Source organism: Wasmannia auropunctata, unplaced genomic scaffold (assembly GCF_000956235.1).
Source record: "Wasmannia auropunctata unplaced genomic scaffold, wasmannia.A_1.0 LD336061.1, whole genome shotgun sequence".
Lineage (NCBI taxonomy): Eukaryota > Metazoa > Arthropoda > Insecta > Hymenoptera > Formicidae > Wasmannia > Wasmannia auropunctata.
This window is the reverse complement of record NW_012026829.1, coordinates 291,406-310,400: the sequence shown is the minus strand read 5'-3', so window position 1 is coordinate 310,400 and position 18,995 is coordinate 291,406. Positions and strand designations below refer to the sequence as shown.

Genomic DNA, 18,995 nt, shown 5'->3' with positions numbered 1-18,995 from the left:
GAACACCGACGGCTTATCCGCCGTCGTCGTCGTCATTGTCTTCGCCGTCGCCGCGCGCTACTCGTCGGCGACGCGCGCGCGCGCGCGCGCGCGCGAGGGTCGATCCCACGCGCGCAGATCGACGCGCGTAGATCGTCCCTCCTCGAAATAGGCGTTATATATTGTCGTTCTAGTACCTAGAACTTCCGCGGGGGAGTTTAGAGAGAGAGGCAGCCGGTCTCGTAAAACGAGAGACACACCTCGGGCGCGTCTCCCGAGCCGCGTGCTCTTTTCTCGAGAGCGAACCTTTGTAGCGAACCTCGAGCGCCCGCGCGCTTTGCAGATTATAGACTGTTTTATCGGAAACATACACATATGCATAAGGATACCTCAAACATACACGTATACAAACACTTACATACATATGGAGAGAGAAAGAAAGAAAGAGATCGAGAGAGCGAAGGTAAGTGTGCGCGGCGGGCGATGAGGATTTCCGCTCTTTTCTTTTTTTTTTTGTTTTCTTTTTGAACTAGTCACGCGTGTACCTAAGCCCCGGGGTACGTCGAAAGAAACGGAAATGAACAAAAATAATGGTATATGTATATATAACATATAGTATATATATATACAGTTATATACATATAAAGTATCTATACATACAGATATAGATTAACAACGCATACTTCGCGATTACTTGTTCGTTAATTATGTATTTCGAGCTAGTCGGGCACTACTCTATCACCGCTGCTATATATATATATATATATATATATATATATATATATATATGTATATGTGAAAAATATATTAACAAGATCGACACTATATTATATAGCATCACAATTGGGTTAAATCCTATCTCGATGTAGCGCGCGCGGTACACGCGCGCCGAGCGACGATACTTCACGCGGATGAAGTATCTAACCGAGATATAATAGAGGAGTTCGCTTTCCTTATCCGCCATTAGCTCTTTCAGTACCTGCCTTAAGACCTGCATTTAATAAATACGATATATAAAAAAATTTAATAAGAGTATCCCTACGATGTGTCCCGCGCCACGGTTCTCGGTGTCTCACGGAATCCCGACGAGACGGCAGGGTTTAATTTTCTCCGCTGTGACACTCGACAAAATTTCGATGAAACGCTACTGTTGGAGACGCGATTCGTGGCGATTTATCAGTTATTCGTTAAGCAACGAAAAATACAGATGTAAGTGCGTTGAATATTATTGAAGGGCAGGGTAACAAAAGTAACACTCACGGTTTCTTTAAGGTTTGAAGATCAGACCGGTCGGACACTTAAAAAGTATACATGTGAATTCTTCTCTGTTATTCCGCAAAAAATCGGTTCTTCAATTAGCAAAAGTTTTCGGTTTCTTAAAAGCTTTTCTAATGGCAGAAAACCGGCGATTTCGTAGTTATTCGTTGATAATTTTAATGTGACATTATTTAAGTTATTAGTCTCGATGTCTTTACAGATCGTAGCGTAAACTAAACTTATAATACAATTACAATTAGAAGAGGGGTTTTTGACAAATTTAAAATGAGAGTTAGAAAGAACGAAGAACTCTTGCCTAAATGTTAGCGTTTGCATATTTGTATCCCGCGACGAACGTAAGGGAAATATTTACTTAATGACAGTTAAAGTTAAGCGAACGACACACACACATTGTTGAACGCCGGCTGTAAAGTTGCATTGAATTAACATGAGGAAGGTGCTAACGTCCCTAAATATTTAGTTCGGTACTGAAAGGGTTAAATTGCGCAGCTCGGATGGATCTGGAGATATGACAGAAAGGGAGAAAGAGTGAGAGAAAGAGAGAGAAAGAGTGAGAGAGAGAGAGAATTCGCATTCTCTTGTGCGTGACTGTTCCTACTACATGCTTTTGATTGTTTCTGGAAGTTAACGACGGCGTGTATCTTCTGGATTCGATCACGCGAGCCGTCCGTACCGAAAGTGACTCTATTTTGACAAATTTTGTCAAAGTTTTGAGAATCTTGAACCATATAACAGCATCGATTTGTCGTGTCTTAATTCATTTATGCTTAATTGATCGTTAATAATTTATTTTACGAAATATTTAACTGATATAATTTTAATTTTATTTATTAGTGATGTTACTTCCAATACACATATTCAACGTATAAGAAGTCGAAGATCTGAAGGACGTAACGTTATTTACGATTAAATGTTTTTTTTATATAATTTTTTAATTATTTATTCGAAACCTTGAGAAGTTTCTTTGGGGAAAATTGTATCTTGAAAATTATTTCTAGTTGAATTTTTGTTATATATATTATATCGATAAGAAAATTATATTTGTTAAATTTGCCCGTTATATGTTGATTCGATTAAATTCTGAGTAGAGAATTTCAGGCATAAATGAATTGAGTTGCCACGTTTTTAAGCTTGCCTCTTGCCGTTTTCGAGACGAACGGCTCGCGCGCGAAAGTGTGTGCTCGCGAAATATTTCATTTACTCGAACAAAAATTCCGAAATCGTTGCACTTTTCGACGGAACGAGGAATGTTTAAAGAAAAAAATAAAAAGAGGCGTTATTACATTTGCGGTTATAATATGAGAGAGACGAGAAAGGATGGAGGTTGACTGTGATAATAGGATCGTGAATGCGTGCTCGCGGAGGCACGATCGCGCTTAGCTCCTCACTGCGCGAATCTTCGTTTCCGCGAAACAGAGAAGAGAAGCGTTATCTCTAAGGAGAAAAAGAGAAAATACGGGAAGTGCGGTTTGTGTAATATATGATATGCGACGCAGTGAGGAGATCGTTTTTATGGTTCTTTTTTTGCCTTGAAAAAAGAGAGAGAGAGAGAGAGAGAAGGAAGCAATTGATAAGCGCGATCGTTCTCCCTTCGAGCTTAATATGGGATCTAAGAGAAGTGCTGTTATATTAATTAGCTATATTTATAAGAATGTAAAGAGAGCGAGAGAGACAGAGAGAAAAAGAAAGGAAGAAAGGATAATCCCTAGTTGTTTTCTATACGTATATGTTGGTATATTGTTTAATATTTAATTATACTCTGATGGGATATACAAACGCGGCGGTTTTTTCGGTATTACTTTAAGTTTCGATCTTTCTTCTTTTATCGGACATTACCATTATCGTTACATCTCTATTATAATCGATTGACTACGTTAAAATACCTTATTGTACTCGCGCAAGAAACCGAGGCGACGATAACGCGACACGATCGAACGCGATCGATTTGAGGGAAAACTTGTTTATTCTCTTCTGATTTCTTCTCGAAACAAAAGAAAAAAAATAACGCGAAAACGTGGGATAGGGCAAGCAATAGACACACACCTTTCGCGTGTCGCGGAACTCGAAACGCGCGACGCGGCGCGCGACGTATATTCCGTCGGCGCGAGATTAGAAAAAACGTACGCGAGATAAGTTTTGGCCGTAAATAGAAACGTATCGACCGGCACGTGTCGTTACTAACGACTCGTTAAGAGGCGGAAGCGTTCCGATACACGCGCCATGAGGACGCGAGCACACGCACGAGAAGCAGACCTGTAAATCGCTTTGCCAAGAGAACCTTTCGAACGGGGACTTTGCGAGTCCCTTTGAACCTGTTGTACATTGTCATAACATGATGAAACCCCTGGAATTTATAAACACGATCTTTCGATCCACATCGCATACGCGGGGAGATCAGTTTTGAGACTCGTTTTGTCATCCGGGTAATAAGGTGGATTACCGATTAGCCGTTTCCGATGCCTCGGCAAGAATTGAACTGCAGATGAACTCTGTGCGAGAAGAGAAAAGATTAAGATGAGCCAATATACTTTGTGAAATTGAAATCTTATTTTTTCGCAAATTAAAATTAGAATTTCAATTTCGAGAAATAATAAATTTGTTGGCTACTTTTATTCGTTCCGTTATCGCGTATTACTGAGATTGCTCCTTTTCAGACACAGTTAATTAAATAAATAAAAGTATATTTTCGAATATTATTTAATATTTAATTCATAAGAATGAATATTAATTTAAAGATTGTCAATCAGATTGTTAAATTTTGACAAATTTGATAGACAAATAGCGCAATGCGCGTTTGAACGTTTGACATCTAACGAACAAGAAGAATAAAGAAAATAAGATTTTTATTATTCTTACTGCACCTTTTATCAGTTTCTTTTTACGTGGTGAGATAAATTGAATCTGCTGGAGCAATCTCATGTCGGAAATCAACGGCGATCGGTTGTGAGAAAAATTATGAAAGGACATTGAGTCGTTTTGCGAGGATCGTAGCCAATAAACGCGACAGCCAAGTCCTGTGCCAAATTTGGTAAAAAAAAATTGAGTGAAATATCCTTATAACGCTTGTTCCTGTCGATTGTCGTGCGCTCGTACAGCTTTTCCGCCACATTAGGGAGTCAATGTTAAAAAAAACTTGCTACCTAGAGGAGTTATGCCGAATTATACTCGTTTCACACAACGAAGCGACATTACGAAGTTCATCGCGTCATCGATTTGTGCACCATCCGCAGAAAATTGAATTTTTAACGGAAGTTATCTTTGTGTAATAATTATGTTTTTCCATACAGATAATTTCTTTTAATTGAAAAGATTTCCATATTAATATTAATTTTAATTATTTGCCATGTTAATATTAATAACAGACAGAAATTTTCCCTGTAAAGAATTGTTAAATTAAAAAAAAATTAGTAAAATTTTATAGGAAATTTACTAACATTATAAATCGGATTTTAATTTGAAGAGATAGGTACGCAAATTTTACAAATTCCTTATACAACTTATTTCTATAATCTTTTATTTTATATTAAAAAAAGTATATATATAAAATACTTTTTTATCTATGACGTTAACAACTTTCTGTGAGTGATCTCAGATCAGTGATCGCATGAATCGGCGGCAAGAAGGGCATTTTTCCCGCGTAAACGACGCAATCCTGGAGATCGCGGTGAAGCGTGAAAAATAATGATTGAGAGAAAAAAAATGCGGAGCACACAAGACGATAAATCCCCCGATCCGGAAATTACCCGAAGCGGATGTTGCGTTAGTTAATTGTATTACGTAGTCAATAGTTCTATTCCTCGTTCTTGTTTACATATGACTGCTACTTGCCTTACCGTAATGTTTTTAGACATTTTAGATGGGTGCTCAACACACACGGTCCGTTTATTTAAGGATATATACGAGTGTGTATGTGCTGCAAGATTGATGTCGAATGCGTGCGCTTCGCGCATTGATTAAAGGTCTCGATGTATACTCGACTGGACAGCTAAGATAGAAATTTTCAAATTCCGAGCAGCTATCTGTGATGAGCAGTAAAATAAGAATGTTCTGCACATGTAATGTAATATAATTTACAGTCTCAAAATGTTATGTAATTTTCTGTTAAATTCAGCACAAATTTCCTCGCATGTAATTGCTTTTTCATGTATTTTTATAAAAAGGTTTACAAAAACTGATATTAAATAAACGTTAAATTTATTTTATTAAGATATTAAAATAGATGCTAGCCATAATTTTTCTCGTGTAAAAGTTCCTAATATATTTATTTTATTTCGAAGCAGAAATTGAAGAAATGGAAAGTGTTACATTTTTTTTTAGTTCTGCAAAGCTCAACTGCGAAAGATATTGGGCGGGAGGCCTTTAAACGCGAAGCGCACAATTGGATGGAATATTTGTTAACGATGAAATTGCGCGGCCGTAGAGAGGGAAAGAGATTCGTGCCCGCAATTATCGGATCTCGCAATTATATGCGCGCACGCGAGGAGTCGCGTGTGGCAGGAGGGAGAATCCAAAAACAACCTACAGACCAATAATTTACTACGTAATTTGTGTAGGTCGATACACAGGACGCAAATAAATTTGTGAAAACAATTAAGCCGTGTACACACAACTCGTCTCCAACCCCGGCTCCAATTCTATTTCCTTCTACGCAGGCATTTCCAATCGCCCGGTGGTTAATCTGCAAACTGACCGCAACGTCCACCACCTACGAGAGCTTGGTTTATCGAGTTAATTACCGTTGCATCGTGAATCGATAAGATACGTCCGTCTAATTAGAGACTTCATTTCGAACAAATAACATTAAAAATAGTTTTTTCGCGCACTGGGATAAAAATAACTACATTTGTTGATATTTTAAACGATATTTATAACGATTTTGATTGTACATACGTATCTCTTAGAATGCAAAGCAATATCTATATTTTTTCAGATTTAAATAACATAGCCTAAAAGGATAGCCGAAGAATTGGATAATTAAAAAATTCATTTAAATAATTTTTGTAATAAGTTTTATTTGAATTTATATTAAATTTGGAAAATTTATATCAGCCATCTACTTATAAAAATTCTAATTTTTTACATATATAAAAGGATATCCCATTATTATAATTTTAAAATCGTAGTTATTTAAAAAAGTTGTGGAAAATTTTTTGATATTTTAAAGTCTTTTATTAATTTATATCAGTGCCAGTTAAAACGCTTCATATCGTCACGTTTACTCAGAGATCTGAATGCTACACGCGATTATTGCCGTAGTGGGGACTTTGCGGTTACTCCGTAGGAAGCTGTATCTCATATAAGAGGTAGAACGCGTTTATGAACGTCAGTGCGTTTGCGGTAACTTGTACGATTATCACTCGTGATTGTTCCGTTTCGTGGTTTCTCGCGCTGTTGATTTTTAACAAAACCATACAAGGTAAGTTCAAGTTTTATTTCTTTTATGTAATAAAGTTAGTTAAAAAATTGGATACGAGGCATAACAGTACGATTTTTCAATAATAGAATTAGAAAAGCAATGATAAAATTAATAATTGTCATAACATTAAAAGATAGCAAGTATTTGTGTTCAATAAATAACTTGTGAATTTTATAAATTAAATCTTAATATATATGTGCTGTTTGTATTTACCAAATTATTATTTTCTATGTCAAAATTAATTTGTATAAATAATTATAAATAATTTCAATTGAATTATTTATTGACTTAAATTTTTTTAAGTCGATTTTTAAAGTCCTCTTTCTCTTGGTGTATCTAGTTTATTAATTAACATGTAAAAAAGATTGTCATATAATTGTAATTAATATAAGTGTAATTATATGACAATCTATTTAATAATCTATTAATTATGTAATTATATGACTATATTTTTTTAATATCTGTATATTTCTCTGATTAATATATATAAGTTAAATATGTATATTAAACTGCATCACACACGTCAGTTATTCAATTTTGAGTTAATATTTTTCTGTTAAATTTTATTTATTTTCTATTAATCAAAGATTTAGTTTTTCTTAAACATATGTAAATTAAACTGCATCACACACATCATTTATTACATGTTTCGAGTTAATATTTTTCTGCTAAACTTTACTTAAATTATTTGCTTCCTATTCATCAAAGAGATTTAATTTTGCTTCTAACTTTTGAATAGCATTCCGAATAGCATTCAGATTTTATAATTTGTAATTTTTAAATCTTGTTGCTTATCTACGGGTCCTGTTTTATTTACAGCAATACTGGTGATATTACTGTAAATTATCAAGCTGAAACATATATTCATAAAAAGAACGAGACTTTTTATTCGATTACGATATCACGGAATACGACTCGCTTTCAAAACAAGGCGCGTGTGGCTTGCGTAACACAGCTTATTCAAATGAGGGGAATCGTCTCGAAATACCGGTTTCATTTTTACAATCTATATATAATAATAATATACTCGAGCGGTTTCCACGATATTCATCGGATGATCGAGAATGCGTGAGCTCGCGGCTCACGCGATAGTATTGCGAACACAGGTGGAATCCCGCATTTCACCTGCCCGGAGATCGCATGAATCAGCGATCGAGGTCGCTCGGTGTCGTCCGATCGTTCGATCGCCCCTTTGCGGGACACGATTACGCGGATTACGCGCACGGAATTTTTTCCGAACTTTTACGCAATGTCTTCGGGTGAATCAATGACGGATATTGACCACTCATGCGATCCGGCAATGAGAACACGTCTCGGCTGCCATCCATGGCATATGAGGTTGCAGAATCGCGATCGAATCATATTTCACACTTCCGTGTGAAATCAATATTTTTGACATGACTGCTAACATTTAAAAGGATTTATTTCTTCCACACTTTTATTTCTCTTAGCACGTATACATACAAAAATTTCTATCTTACGTGGATGTTGTTAAATTTTAAATTAATTATATAATATCACTGGTGATTGAAAGAATTTAGGAACTGTAAGAATTTTCAGACTATTTCTCAAAACTTTCATTTTGTGTTTTAAAAAAGTAAATTTTTTAAATTAATTTGACAAGTTAATACAATTTCTTTTACGTCTCGCGACTAACAATAAGATCATTTTCTAATTTGTCTCGCTGATCTCTCCAGATGTCGTTCGAGGAGCCGCTGATAGTTGAAGCGGTGTACTTGTACGAGAAGGAGAATGCCGAGACCCATCGCACCTTCAACTTCGAGATGGTCCACCAGAATCCGGCGATTCCCGTCCTCCGACGAGGCCAGCCCTTCCACATGGCACTGCGATTCAATCGCGAGTACGTGGACGAAACCGACATCGTCCGGCTGCTCTTCAGCTTCGGTCCGAATCCGAACGTGCTGCGGGGTACCAGAGGGGTGAACACGATCACCAACAGGGAGGCCTATTTGACCGATCTGGAGGCTTGGGGCGTTCGCATGGTCGGCGCTAACGGGATGGATCTGTCCGTCGAGGTCAGAAGTCCGATCGACAGTCCCGTCGGAGTGTGGCAATTGAACGTGGAGACCAATACCCTCGGCAGAAGGAGGACGCCGAATACTTACAACTACGATAAAGATATCTACTTGCTCTTCAATCCATGGATGAAAGGTATATACACAATCAACAACATGCAGAATGTTTAAAGATATTAAATCTGAGTTTAGTAATATTTTCTCAATCGACACTGCGACACATCAATTTTTGAAATGGATATTAAAGGATTGAATGATGATTAATAATGAATTATTTGGCATTAGAGGTTCTTCGCCTTCGAATTGTTTCTATGAATATTTTATTTCGTGAACTTTTGATTCTTAAAGCTCTCTGCGTTATATTTATAGGAATATACCTTTGCAAATGCTTTTATTAAAAGATGTTACGATTGTCTCAATTTTTAAATAATTTTAAAATGTTAAAAAAAATATATAATTTTAAACGTTAAACATGGTGCAGAGGATTTGGTGTACATGGAGGACGAGACACTGCTCGACGAGTACATTCTCAATGACGTGGGAAAGATATGGGTTGGTCCATGGGGTAGTTCCCGCGGTAGAGAATGGGTCTTTGGGCAGTTCGACGCGTGTGTGCTACCAGCTTGCCAATTATTGCTCGAGAGATCCGGTATCAAGGCGATTTCCAGGGGCGATCCGGTCAAAATGACTCGGGCAATTTCGAGGATCGTAAGATATTTTTATTTTATCTCAAATTTGGAATTGACAATGATATCCGAACTATTATGAATTTATTCAGAATTTCAAGATATGATATCAATTAAATCATTAATTAAAATTATTTGGTTTTATAATTACTAATTAAGATAAATTAAGATATATTGGAAAAATACTTGTTTTTATTTTAGAAATATAGCAATAAAAATATCGAGACATTTAGCTTATACTAAAACTCGAAATATCCTAAAACAGCACTTCTTTCTATTTAAATTGTCTGTATAAGAATCAAGTATCAATTTTCTTTTCCGTTACCTTTAGGTAAACTCTAACGACGATAAGGGTGTGATAACTGGCCGCTGGGACGGCGAGTACAGCGACGGCACCGCGCCGGCCGCCTGGACCGGAAGCGTGCCCATCCTCGAGCAATTCTGGGAGACCGGCAACGAGGTGAATTACGGTCAGTGCTGGGTCTTCGCCGGTGTCGTCACCACGATATGTCGCGCCCTGGGAATCCCGTCGAGAGTGGTGTCGAATCTGGTGTCGGCCCACGACGCCAATGCCTCGCTGTCGGTGGACCGTTACTACGATCTGAACAACGAGGAGCTCGAGTACGACCCGAACAACCCCATGGGCGAGGACTCCATCTGGAACTACCACGTGTGGAACGACGTGTGGATGGCGAGGCCAGACCTTCCCAAGGGTTACGGCGGCTGGCAGGCCATCGACGCCACTCCTCAGGAACAGTCCGACAGCTTTTATCAGTGCGGACCGGCGTCGGTGGAGGCCATCAAGGAGGGCGCCGTCGGTTACAACTACGACGTGACCTTTATGGTGGCGTCCGTGAACGCGGATCTGATGAGATGGAAGGAGGACCCGGAGAGCGATCTGGGATATTCCAAGATCGATTGCAACAAGTATCAGTGAGTATGCAAATAGTTTTAGTCTACTTTCACATTGAAGGTAAAACCTTCGTCATATTCTTTGAGGAAAAGTTTTAAAATATTAATCATAACATCTATAATACGATAATATATACATATATAATTGCAGATATTAGATATTATTTATTAAAGTTGAATCAAATATTAAAAACTAAATATTCATAAAAAATGTTTATACAAAGACAAAAAAGGGAAAAGAAAAATAGCGAACTAAAGTTAAATCCCTTGTTAATATTTTTTTTAATATACTGTGTATTATACTGAAAAATCATATTATATTTATAAAAATATAATATAATACAATATATGAGATTATTTTTTAACCAAATTTAAATTTAATATACAGAAATTTTTAATTACGAATTTTATTAAATTTCTTATTGAATATTACCGCGAGAAGCGATTAATCAACATTCTCGGAAGCACTCGCGAAATAAATAATTAATGCCCGTCGAGATGGTCCCAAAGAACACCTTTCTATGCTTCATCCGATATTCTTTTGTGATGATTTCACTCATCGATAATACACTCGCTGATCAACCGCGCGAATTTGCGGACGGAAATAGCTATGACAGCTATGTGATGCGTGAGATACATAAAAAAAAAACCGAGTCGGACGAGCGTACCAGTGACGAAAACGGAAACGCAAACCTTACGCTATTTGCTGATCCTGCAAGTCGTAATTATGTCGTCCTTCGTCGCGTCGTAAAGCATGAATTACTGCGTACGATATGCGCCGCGATTTGCATAATTTCCGCGATGCTGGAGGCATTTTTACGCCAGCAAATGCGAAGCACGAACATAAATATGACAGGACTCGACGGTCGATTAGCTCGCGTTCGAATTGCAACGATGAACGTCTTTGTAATGGATTGTCTGTTATTCCGCACATTATTGTTGCTCAAGTCTGTCTCGTCATAGGAGTTTCCAATGATAGAAACTCCACTTGTATTCTTACACGTTATTTTTTCTATATTATTTGCAGTACTAATTAATAATCCATGTTAATCAGTCATGCCGTATTCTTGACTTCTTCTTGCAAAGCAATAACTTCTAATCCCGTATATAGTAACAAAATGATCGCTATAATGGCACGTTTCGCGCATGCTGAAAATCAAATGCAAATTATCTTCGCAGCGTCGGCCGTATGATTTTAACGAAGGCGCCATGGATCTTCGATCCTAACGGAGACAAAGATAGGCAGGACATAACGTCGCTCTATAAAGCCAAGGAAGGTAAGCGATGCAAGCGAATTGCCTTCATTCTGCGACGATCCATATTTTATTATTATAAATTTGTAACAAGGAAAATTTGTGTCATTGTGATATTTTTATTCCTAGTTATATTCTCTACAATAAAAACAAATGCTCTTCCCATACATTCTAATTTAATTATAGTAATTATGAAACCGAATAATTTCAGTTGATGTTAGATTACTTAATTAAAATTCTGAGCAAATTCATAATAATTCGGATCTCATTGTCAATTCTAAAACAAGTTGTGTCTGAAAATTTTTAATGAAATTTGGATCGTATCTCTGTTATTTGCAGTACTAATTAATAATTTATATTATATTAATTATCGAGCCATTTTATATTTTTCGTCTTCTTCCTAGACAACTAATTGCAAGCTCAATTTAACTTGGACCGATTTTCAGGCACCGAGGTCGAGAGGCTGACCTTGTACAGGGCGGTGCGCAGTACCGAGATGGCGAAGAGATTCTACTCGCTGCCGTCGCCGGGCAAAGAGGACGTCGAGTTCGATCTTATCGAGCTCGAACGCGTCAACATCGGCGAGCCGTTCGCCGTGACCGTGAATATCAATAACAAGTCCGACGAGACGCGCACCATTCAGGCTATCCTGTCAGCCGGCAGCATTTACTATAACGGAGTTAAGGCGAACCTGGTGAAGAGAGCGTCCGGCGACTTTGTGCTTCAACCAAATGCCAGTAAGAATTGTTTCCACAGATTGTTTCTTATTTTTTTTTTCCAAACGCTCGCGGCGAAAGTCGATTAATGCTACGGGAATGAATTAATGCTGCATTAGAAGTGGACAAACAAAAACGGTAGTTTAATTGTCAAGGCATTGATAATTCTTGAATTGCAAATAATCAAAGTAACTGAAGGCGATGAGTTTAAGCAGGAAATTCTGAATCGAATTACTTTGATAGAATTTTAATTTACAAGAAAACTCGACGTTTATAATTATATCCAATATTAAAGACAGACGAGGTCGACACGTGCAAATTTAGCACGTGCATGAAACATTGAATTTGCAACATTTAACGCGTTTTATTTCCGCCGCAATTAAATGCTAATGTTCTATCATTAATGAGAGAAGCGATTGATTAGCTCGGTTTGTCTCTAAAATTCCTAGATAATGATTTATCGGATAATCACAGCGAATAAGGAAACAATCGTGTAACTTTTTACTGCGTTGTTATTTAACTTTTTTGCACTAATTGTCTCTAATAAATTATGTTGTTTGTGTAATTTACGTTTGGACTGTAATTTTCATTTTAATTCATTATAGCGGAACAATTAAGGCTCACCGTGTCGGTAAACGATTACCTAGACAAGCTGGTGGAGTATTCCATTATGAAGCTATACTGTATCGCTACAGTCAAGGAAACCCGACAAACTTGGGCAGATGAGGATGATTTTCAAGTTTTAAAACCGAATATCATTGTTAAGGTATAGTAACAGAGAAAATAAGGTAGAATTTTCTTGAAAATGTATCTATTATAGATTTCTCGTCACTGGTTTGGTGTCATGTGTAATTCACAAAAATATTTATTAATTGTTTCATCATTAGTATCAGTATTATGTGTTATTAAAATTAATTTTACGTTAATTTATTGTCCAAATCAGTATCAGTAGTATTATGTTATTAAAATTAATTTTACGTTAATTTATTGTCCAAATATATTAAATAAATTAGAATTGCAATGTCGTGTTTGAATAACGAAAAATACAAGATAAATCGGCCAAGGAACGAGCAAAGGACTACCTTTGCTCGATCCTTGGCCGATTTATCTTGTATTTTTCGTATATTAAATACATTTTTGAATAGACTTTTTAATTATGTATCAAATATATCTTTATTACAAGTTTCTTTTTTAAATATGGGTTTGAATAGGCTAGTGATTTTCACTTTTAATTTTTGTAATTTTTGTTTCGTGATGTTTTACGCGCGATTTTAAAAATCTAATCCATAAATATTTCTTAACATAATATATTAATGAGATTCAACAATATAAATAATCATCGATAATATATCTAAAGATTTGTTCTTTACTAATTATAAAAAAACAATTGTCTCCGAACCACTTTTGATGTTATAGATTGAAGGTGAACCAGTAGTTGGACAACCCTCGACCATCACGTTGAGCTTCAAGAACCCTTTGAAGAAGACCTTGACCAATTGTCAGTTCAACTATGCCGGGCCCGGTCTCTCCAGGAACAAGACTTTGGCCTTCCGGGACGTTGGGCCAGAGGAGGACGTTTACGTGGAACACCAGCTCGTGCCGCAAAAGCCTGGAGAACAAAAGATAATCGCCACTTTCACCTCGAAAGAAATAGTCGACATCACCGGTTGCGCAACCGTCGACGTCCTCGAGGCCGAATGAATGGCTACGTGATGATTCGAGTTCAGCTTCGATCTTAATTCAAACCGATCGTTATGCTAAGAATGTCAGGTGCATTTGGCTGAATCATCTGATTATAGCGTGATAACGTAAATACTTTGGTTTTATCCGAGAGATATATTATTTGCAAAATCGTTGCATTACTCACAGTAATCTCTCGTGAACAATTTATATTCAAACATCCATTTATTTTAATTTATATTCAATTCGAATATTATATTGTAGTATTATTACTTCAATAATATATATGTATAATAATGGACTTCGATAAAAAGATGGTGCGTAAATTAATTGAGAAATTGACGTTTTACAGAATTTATTGATATAACGTGCCGAAAAAAAAAATAATATTCAACATTTCTTTCTTTCTAGTATTAACTCTTTTATTAGATAAGTCTTTTACAGAATCTCTTCGTTCCTTTGAGAGAGAAAATGTAATTTTCTACAACGCACTTTCCCAAGTTTTTGTAAGTTTATTTTTATATAATGCAAAACATCCAGTATATATGTATACGTTTATAACATTTACGAATATAATAAAATATAACATGTACAGGGAATATTATTTATTGAAATGAAAGAAAAAACATTTAAGTGAAATATTAACGAAATCAATATTATACGGTGTCTGAATATATAAAAATGTAAATTACACAAGGTTACTTCTTCGAGTCGCATCGGAACGAAAATTGCAAAAACCAAAATATTACAGTGCAAACAATGCAACAAATAAAAGGAAACATATTCTCGCGCGATATAAAAGAATCTCTATCAACTGCTGCGGGAAGTGCCAAAGTTTTATAATTATTTCTTTCCGTATCAAAACTTTCATCTTTCTCCGATTCTAACAATTCGAGCGCATAATCCTCTTCCGAGCGATGCACCAGTTGCATCAACGATTTCACATCTTCGAGATCGGAGCGTTCGTTTAGGTTCGATCTCGCTCGCTCGTTTTCTGAGAGAACAACGCTCTCTTCTCGCCTTACCCCAAAACGATCGTTCCTCGACGATCTCGAAAATTCCGATCCGCATCTCTGGTCGGAGCTACTGCCGCGCGACGAGCACGTTGAAAATCCGCCGAAATCTTCGTTATTCATCAGATGACACATCGCTTCCAATTCGGTTTTTATTTTATTTATATTTTCGCGATTTACGAGTGAATTCTCGTCGCGGAACTCGGACGTCTCGCAATCTTCGACCGTAATCTTCTCCTCATTTCGCTTCCCCGATTCCCTCGACATTAAATTTTTGTGGTATATAATGACCGCTTCGTGAAGATTGCGCGCGCGCTCCGCCGCGAGCTCGAAAGCCACGACCACGTCGCTCGGTATATCCTCCACCTTCAATTCCGACGTGACCATATCTTCGCATCGGACGTCATTTTCGGGACGCTCCACGATTTCTTCGGAAAAGCAAGATGCATCGTAGATCGACGATCGAGATCTTTCTAAAAATAGACTATTTACTGAAGTTTTATTTACACTGGAGCACTTTGCGGATTTCTGATTTTGATCGATATCGATGCTGTTCTGAGAAATTTGGCAAGCATTTTCAAGCGTAATCTTCTCTATCTCTCTAGCAGCATCGTTTGTCGCTTTTGCCGAATTTTTCGCGCTATCACAATTTTCTAATTTTAAGCTCGTCTCCGCATTTAATGTCTCTTTGCACTCGCTAAGCAGAAGTCCTTTATTTTCGTTACTATCGACATTCAACATCGATTTATCTTCAATCACGGTTGGATCAACTTCCTTCAAGTTTGTGGAGCCTATGAGATCGCAGGAAACCTCTGCATCATTATAAACGACAGAAGTGTTGCATCCAATTTCAACTGCATTTCTGCTGGAAATTGGCGACGTTTGCGTTGCGACAATTCGAGTCTCCAGTTTAAAAATTTTCTTTAGATCTTGGTCCCGCTCGGCGTCAATTTCGTGGCAAGCGGAAGGAGAATCCAATTCCGTCTGCGTGCTTATCGATCTCTGGGAAGGTCGATCCGCCTCATCCAAGTTTGTGTCTTTCGTCGGAACACGTAGCTCGCTAATCTGCGAAGTGTCGCTGTTCGACGACGTTTGGATCTCGCTGTCGTTTTTTTTCTCGCGACGGAAGTCGTCACCCTTCACATTTTTCTCCGCGTCTTCGTCCTTTCTTACGCTGCCGATATTTTTCATAGTGTGGATTACCTCCAAAGTTTTCGATCTGTTGTAAATCGTGACGGACTTGGTCGGACGCTGTCCGACGTTGTTCAAATTCCTCAATGATTTCTTCGGCGTGACCGATCGCGCTTGACAATATCGCGGCAATTTCGATTTCGACAGAGATTTCGTGTCGTCGCGTTTAACTAAAGCTGGACCGATCTTTGTTCGCGATCTTTTCTTCTTCGGCGTCCCTCCGCTTTGCAGCCTCTGCCGCTGTTTCACTGCCCTGTAATAAAATCGTCGTGTATTAACTCAACGTCATTATCTCAGTGCTTGGAATATAAGAGCTTTACATATTCATTATCATTATATAAGATAAACGTCTCTTACGCGAGATGCTCGTAGACTTTAGTCATGCGATTCGCCTGAGGGTCTCTGTTCTCTTTCATCGGCATCTTGGACTGATTTGCCGACGAGCCCGTAGAAATACCCGTAGAATCACTGCTGAAGGATCTAAAATTACAAATGCAGAATGCATAGAATACGAAATCGTTCGTTGTATTTAATACAACGTATTTAGTTTCACGCGTTGCACACATTTCTTAATTTCTTATTATAAAGTAAATTTTTTAATATATTATAATTATTTTACATAAAATAAAGCATTTTTAAAAATCCAATTTAATATCTATAACAATAATAATGTAGAATGAAAAAACTAAAAACAAAAATTTAGACTAGAATTTTTTTAGATTAGAATTTAGATTAGAAAGGTATCGTCTAGAAATTATAGAAAATATCTGTAGAAAAGTTTGTTAGCTTCGGAAGAATCTGTACATAGACATTATATTACGCGAAAAGTAACTAATGCAAAATAGAAATTAGAATAGCAAAAAAGATATATTACTCGATGCGTTCAGTCGACGAGTGTTTGCTCTTCGTCGAGGCGGTGGATTTTTCGGATTGAGACAACTTCTGCGATATCGGTCGCAAAGACGTTGCGCTTTCCGTAACCCACGTTTTCGGGGCGCCGGGTGGCCTCCAGACTCGCTGATTGGAAGCAAGATTCCTTTGAAGAACAGCCCTCTTCCGGACAGTCGCACCGCTCACAATCGGCCTGTCGTTCGCCGAATTGTTTCTCGGATTACCAACGTGCTTCGTTAATCTCGCGCTCTGGGGACCTTGCGAGTCGGCGTGACACGCGCGGTCGACGTCGGCGTGTTCGCCCTCGGCTTTTCCGTACGTCAAAGTGCGTTCGCCACTCGTCGCGACGTCCAAATCCCGCGGCGGGTGTACTCGCGCCTCGATCTCGGAGCGATCTCTGTTCGGAGGATCGTCCGGTTTCTCTTCGGTTTCCGTCGGATGGCAGAGGTCCTGATCGACCTCGCAACGCGGATCCGCGGGCACATCCTCGTCGATCGAACGCAATCCGATCGAACGAAGCTGATACGTAACGTTTACCAACGTACGCTTCTCGGAGGGGACGGGGATGTTCTCAGAGTTATCTTTTCCCGCGCAGTTCGCGCTTCCGTCCTGGGGAGAAACGTGCGAATCTTCGGCGCGGAAGGACGACGACTCGCTGACGACTCTCGACGTCGATCCGCCACGGCGAGTCGCCACTTTCGCTGGACTACCGGCGCTAATTTTTTTCAGATCGCAGGACACGTCCTTGATCAAGTCGCTCTTAAGCGAAATGAGCGTGCTGTCCAGCTGACAGGTCGTTCCCGCCAGATCGCCACCGGGGAGATAAACGGTCGTACGACGGTCCCGTTGATTTTGTTTGAGTACCATTATCAGCATCTGCATACCCCTGCTCTGCTTCGTGACGCCGTTCCGTTTCCTGTGGATTCTGTTCAATTTGAGAATGCCGCCTCCCTGCGATTTCTTCGACTCGCTCGCATCCTCCATCGATGACGATTTCGTCGGGCGCGTCCGCTCTTTCATCAACGAGGATTGCGTAGGGATGGCGAAGTGCGGCTGAACGGGCGCTTTGGCCGATTGTGACGTGGCTCTCGCGAGTTTCCTCGGCACTTTCGGCATATTTCTGTCTTGAAAAAGAAATTGGATGTAGATCAAGGAGGATTCTTATAATCTCGAACTTGTTCTCCTTAGCCACACTTTAACTTTACAATCTCCGCACGTGGAATAAAACGAGCCTTCAAATATTGCGGCTCAGTTTCAATGCAATTTCTTGTTCCCTTCTTTTTCGTCCCTTTTTCAAATTCTAAATTAGGTACGTACGTTACATTACTGCGATTTTATGTATATTTCATAAGCGTGAGAAGAGTCTACGAAAGGTGCAGCTTTGCAAAAGGAGAAGGTAGATCTAGGTAGATCCAGTAATGTCACCTTATCACATTGCATCAGCAATATTTATCAGCATTTCAAATTATTGACAAGAAAGAAGAAAAAGTGGAAACGAGCACAACAGGGTATACGTACATGTTTACAAGTTCACTGAGGTTGTACTTAGAGGCTTCGATCCTAAAACAGAAGGACTCTATCGCGCGTAGATACTCGTGGAAGGATTTGCTGTATCATGAGGAGACACACGGTGTATAAATCTGTACGGGCACTCTTTGGAAATGACGAAAAAGTCAACTTATGATACGATTACATTGTGTGCACTGTGAATACTGTGATCCCGTAATTTGACGTAAGCGAATTCAGAGACGCCTAGCCTAACTTTAGGCGCCAAACACCGGCCAAACTGTCATTTGTTTTATTATGTGAAGTTTTCATGGACGTTATTTTTGTCACTCGATACATCGATACACGTGTATCGCCCTTTATCGCGACCAATTGGCAGAGAGCGTGAGAGAAAAATAAATAGAACCGTTGAATAACAACATTCGTTTAAAGTTGGAG

General features: G+C 38.4%; 2 protein-coding genes across 3 annotated transcripts; one reads left to right on the top strand and one right to left on the bottom strand.

Annotated features, from left to right (window-relative positions):
• The first annotated feature begins 6,573 nt into the window (after nt 1–6,573).
• On the top strand, nt 6,574–14,290 carry LOC105450386 (hemocyte protein-glutamine gamma-glutamyltransferase-like). Its single transcript, XM_011690186.1, has 8 exons — nt 6,574–6,673; nt 8,371–8,845; nt 9,191–9,417; nt 9,727–10,328; nt 11,487–11,584; nt 12,007–12,297; nt 12,882–13,042; nt 13,693–14,290. The coding sequence occupies exons 2-8, from the start codon at nt 8,371–8,373 to the stop codon at nt 13,975–13,977; spliced, it is 2,139 nt and encodes a 712-aa protein (XP_011688488.1). The 5' UTR covers nt 6,574–6,673; the 3' UTR covers nt 13,978–14,290.
• A 288-nt stretch (nt 14,291–14,578) lies between these two features.
• LOC105450384 lies at nt 14,579–18,900 on the bottom strand. 2 transcript variants are annotated; one of them, XM_011690185.1, is made up of 4 exons: nt 18,570–18,900; nt 17,035–18,175; nt 16,518–16,640; nt 14,579–16,413 (listed from the first exon to the last, which is right to left on the bottom strand). In XM_011690185.1, exons 2-4 carry the CDS (start codon nt 18,165–18,167, stop codon nt 14,655–14,657), a joined length of 3,015 nt encoding a protein of 1,004 aa, XP_011688487.1. In that variant the 5' UTR covers nt 18,168–18,175; nt 18,570–18,900; the 3' UTR covers nt 14,579–14,654. The 2 variants fall into 2 exon arrangements, with proteins under 2 accessions (XP_011688487.1, XP_011688486.1); XM_011690184.1 differs by having other exon boundaries at nt 17,035–18,171; nt 18,570–18,899.
• Between the last annotated feature and the right edge of the window lie 95 nt (nt 18,901–18,995).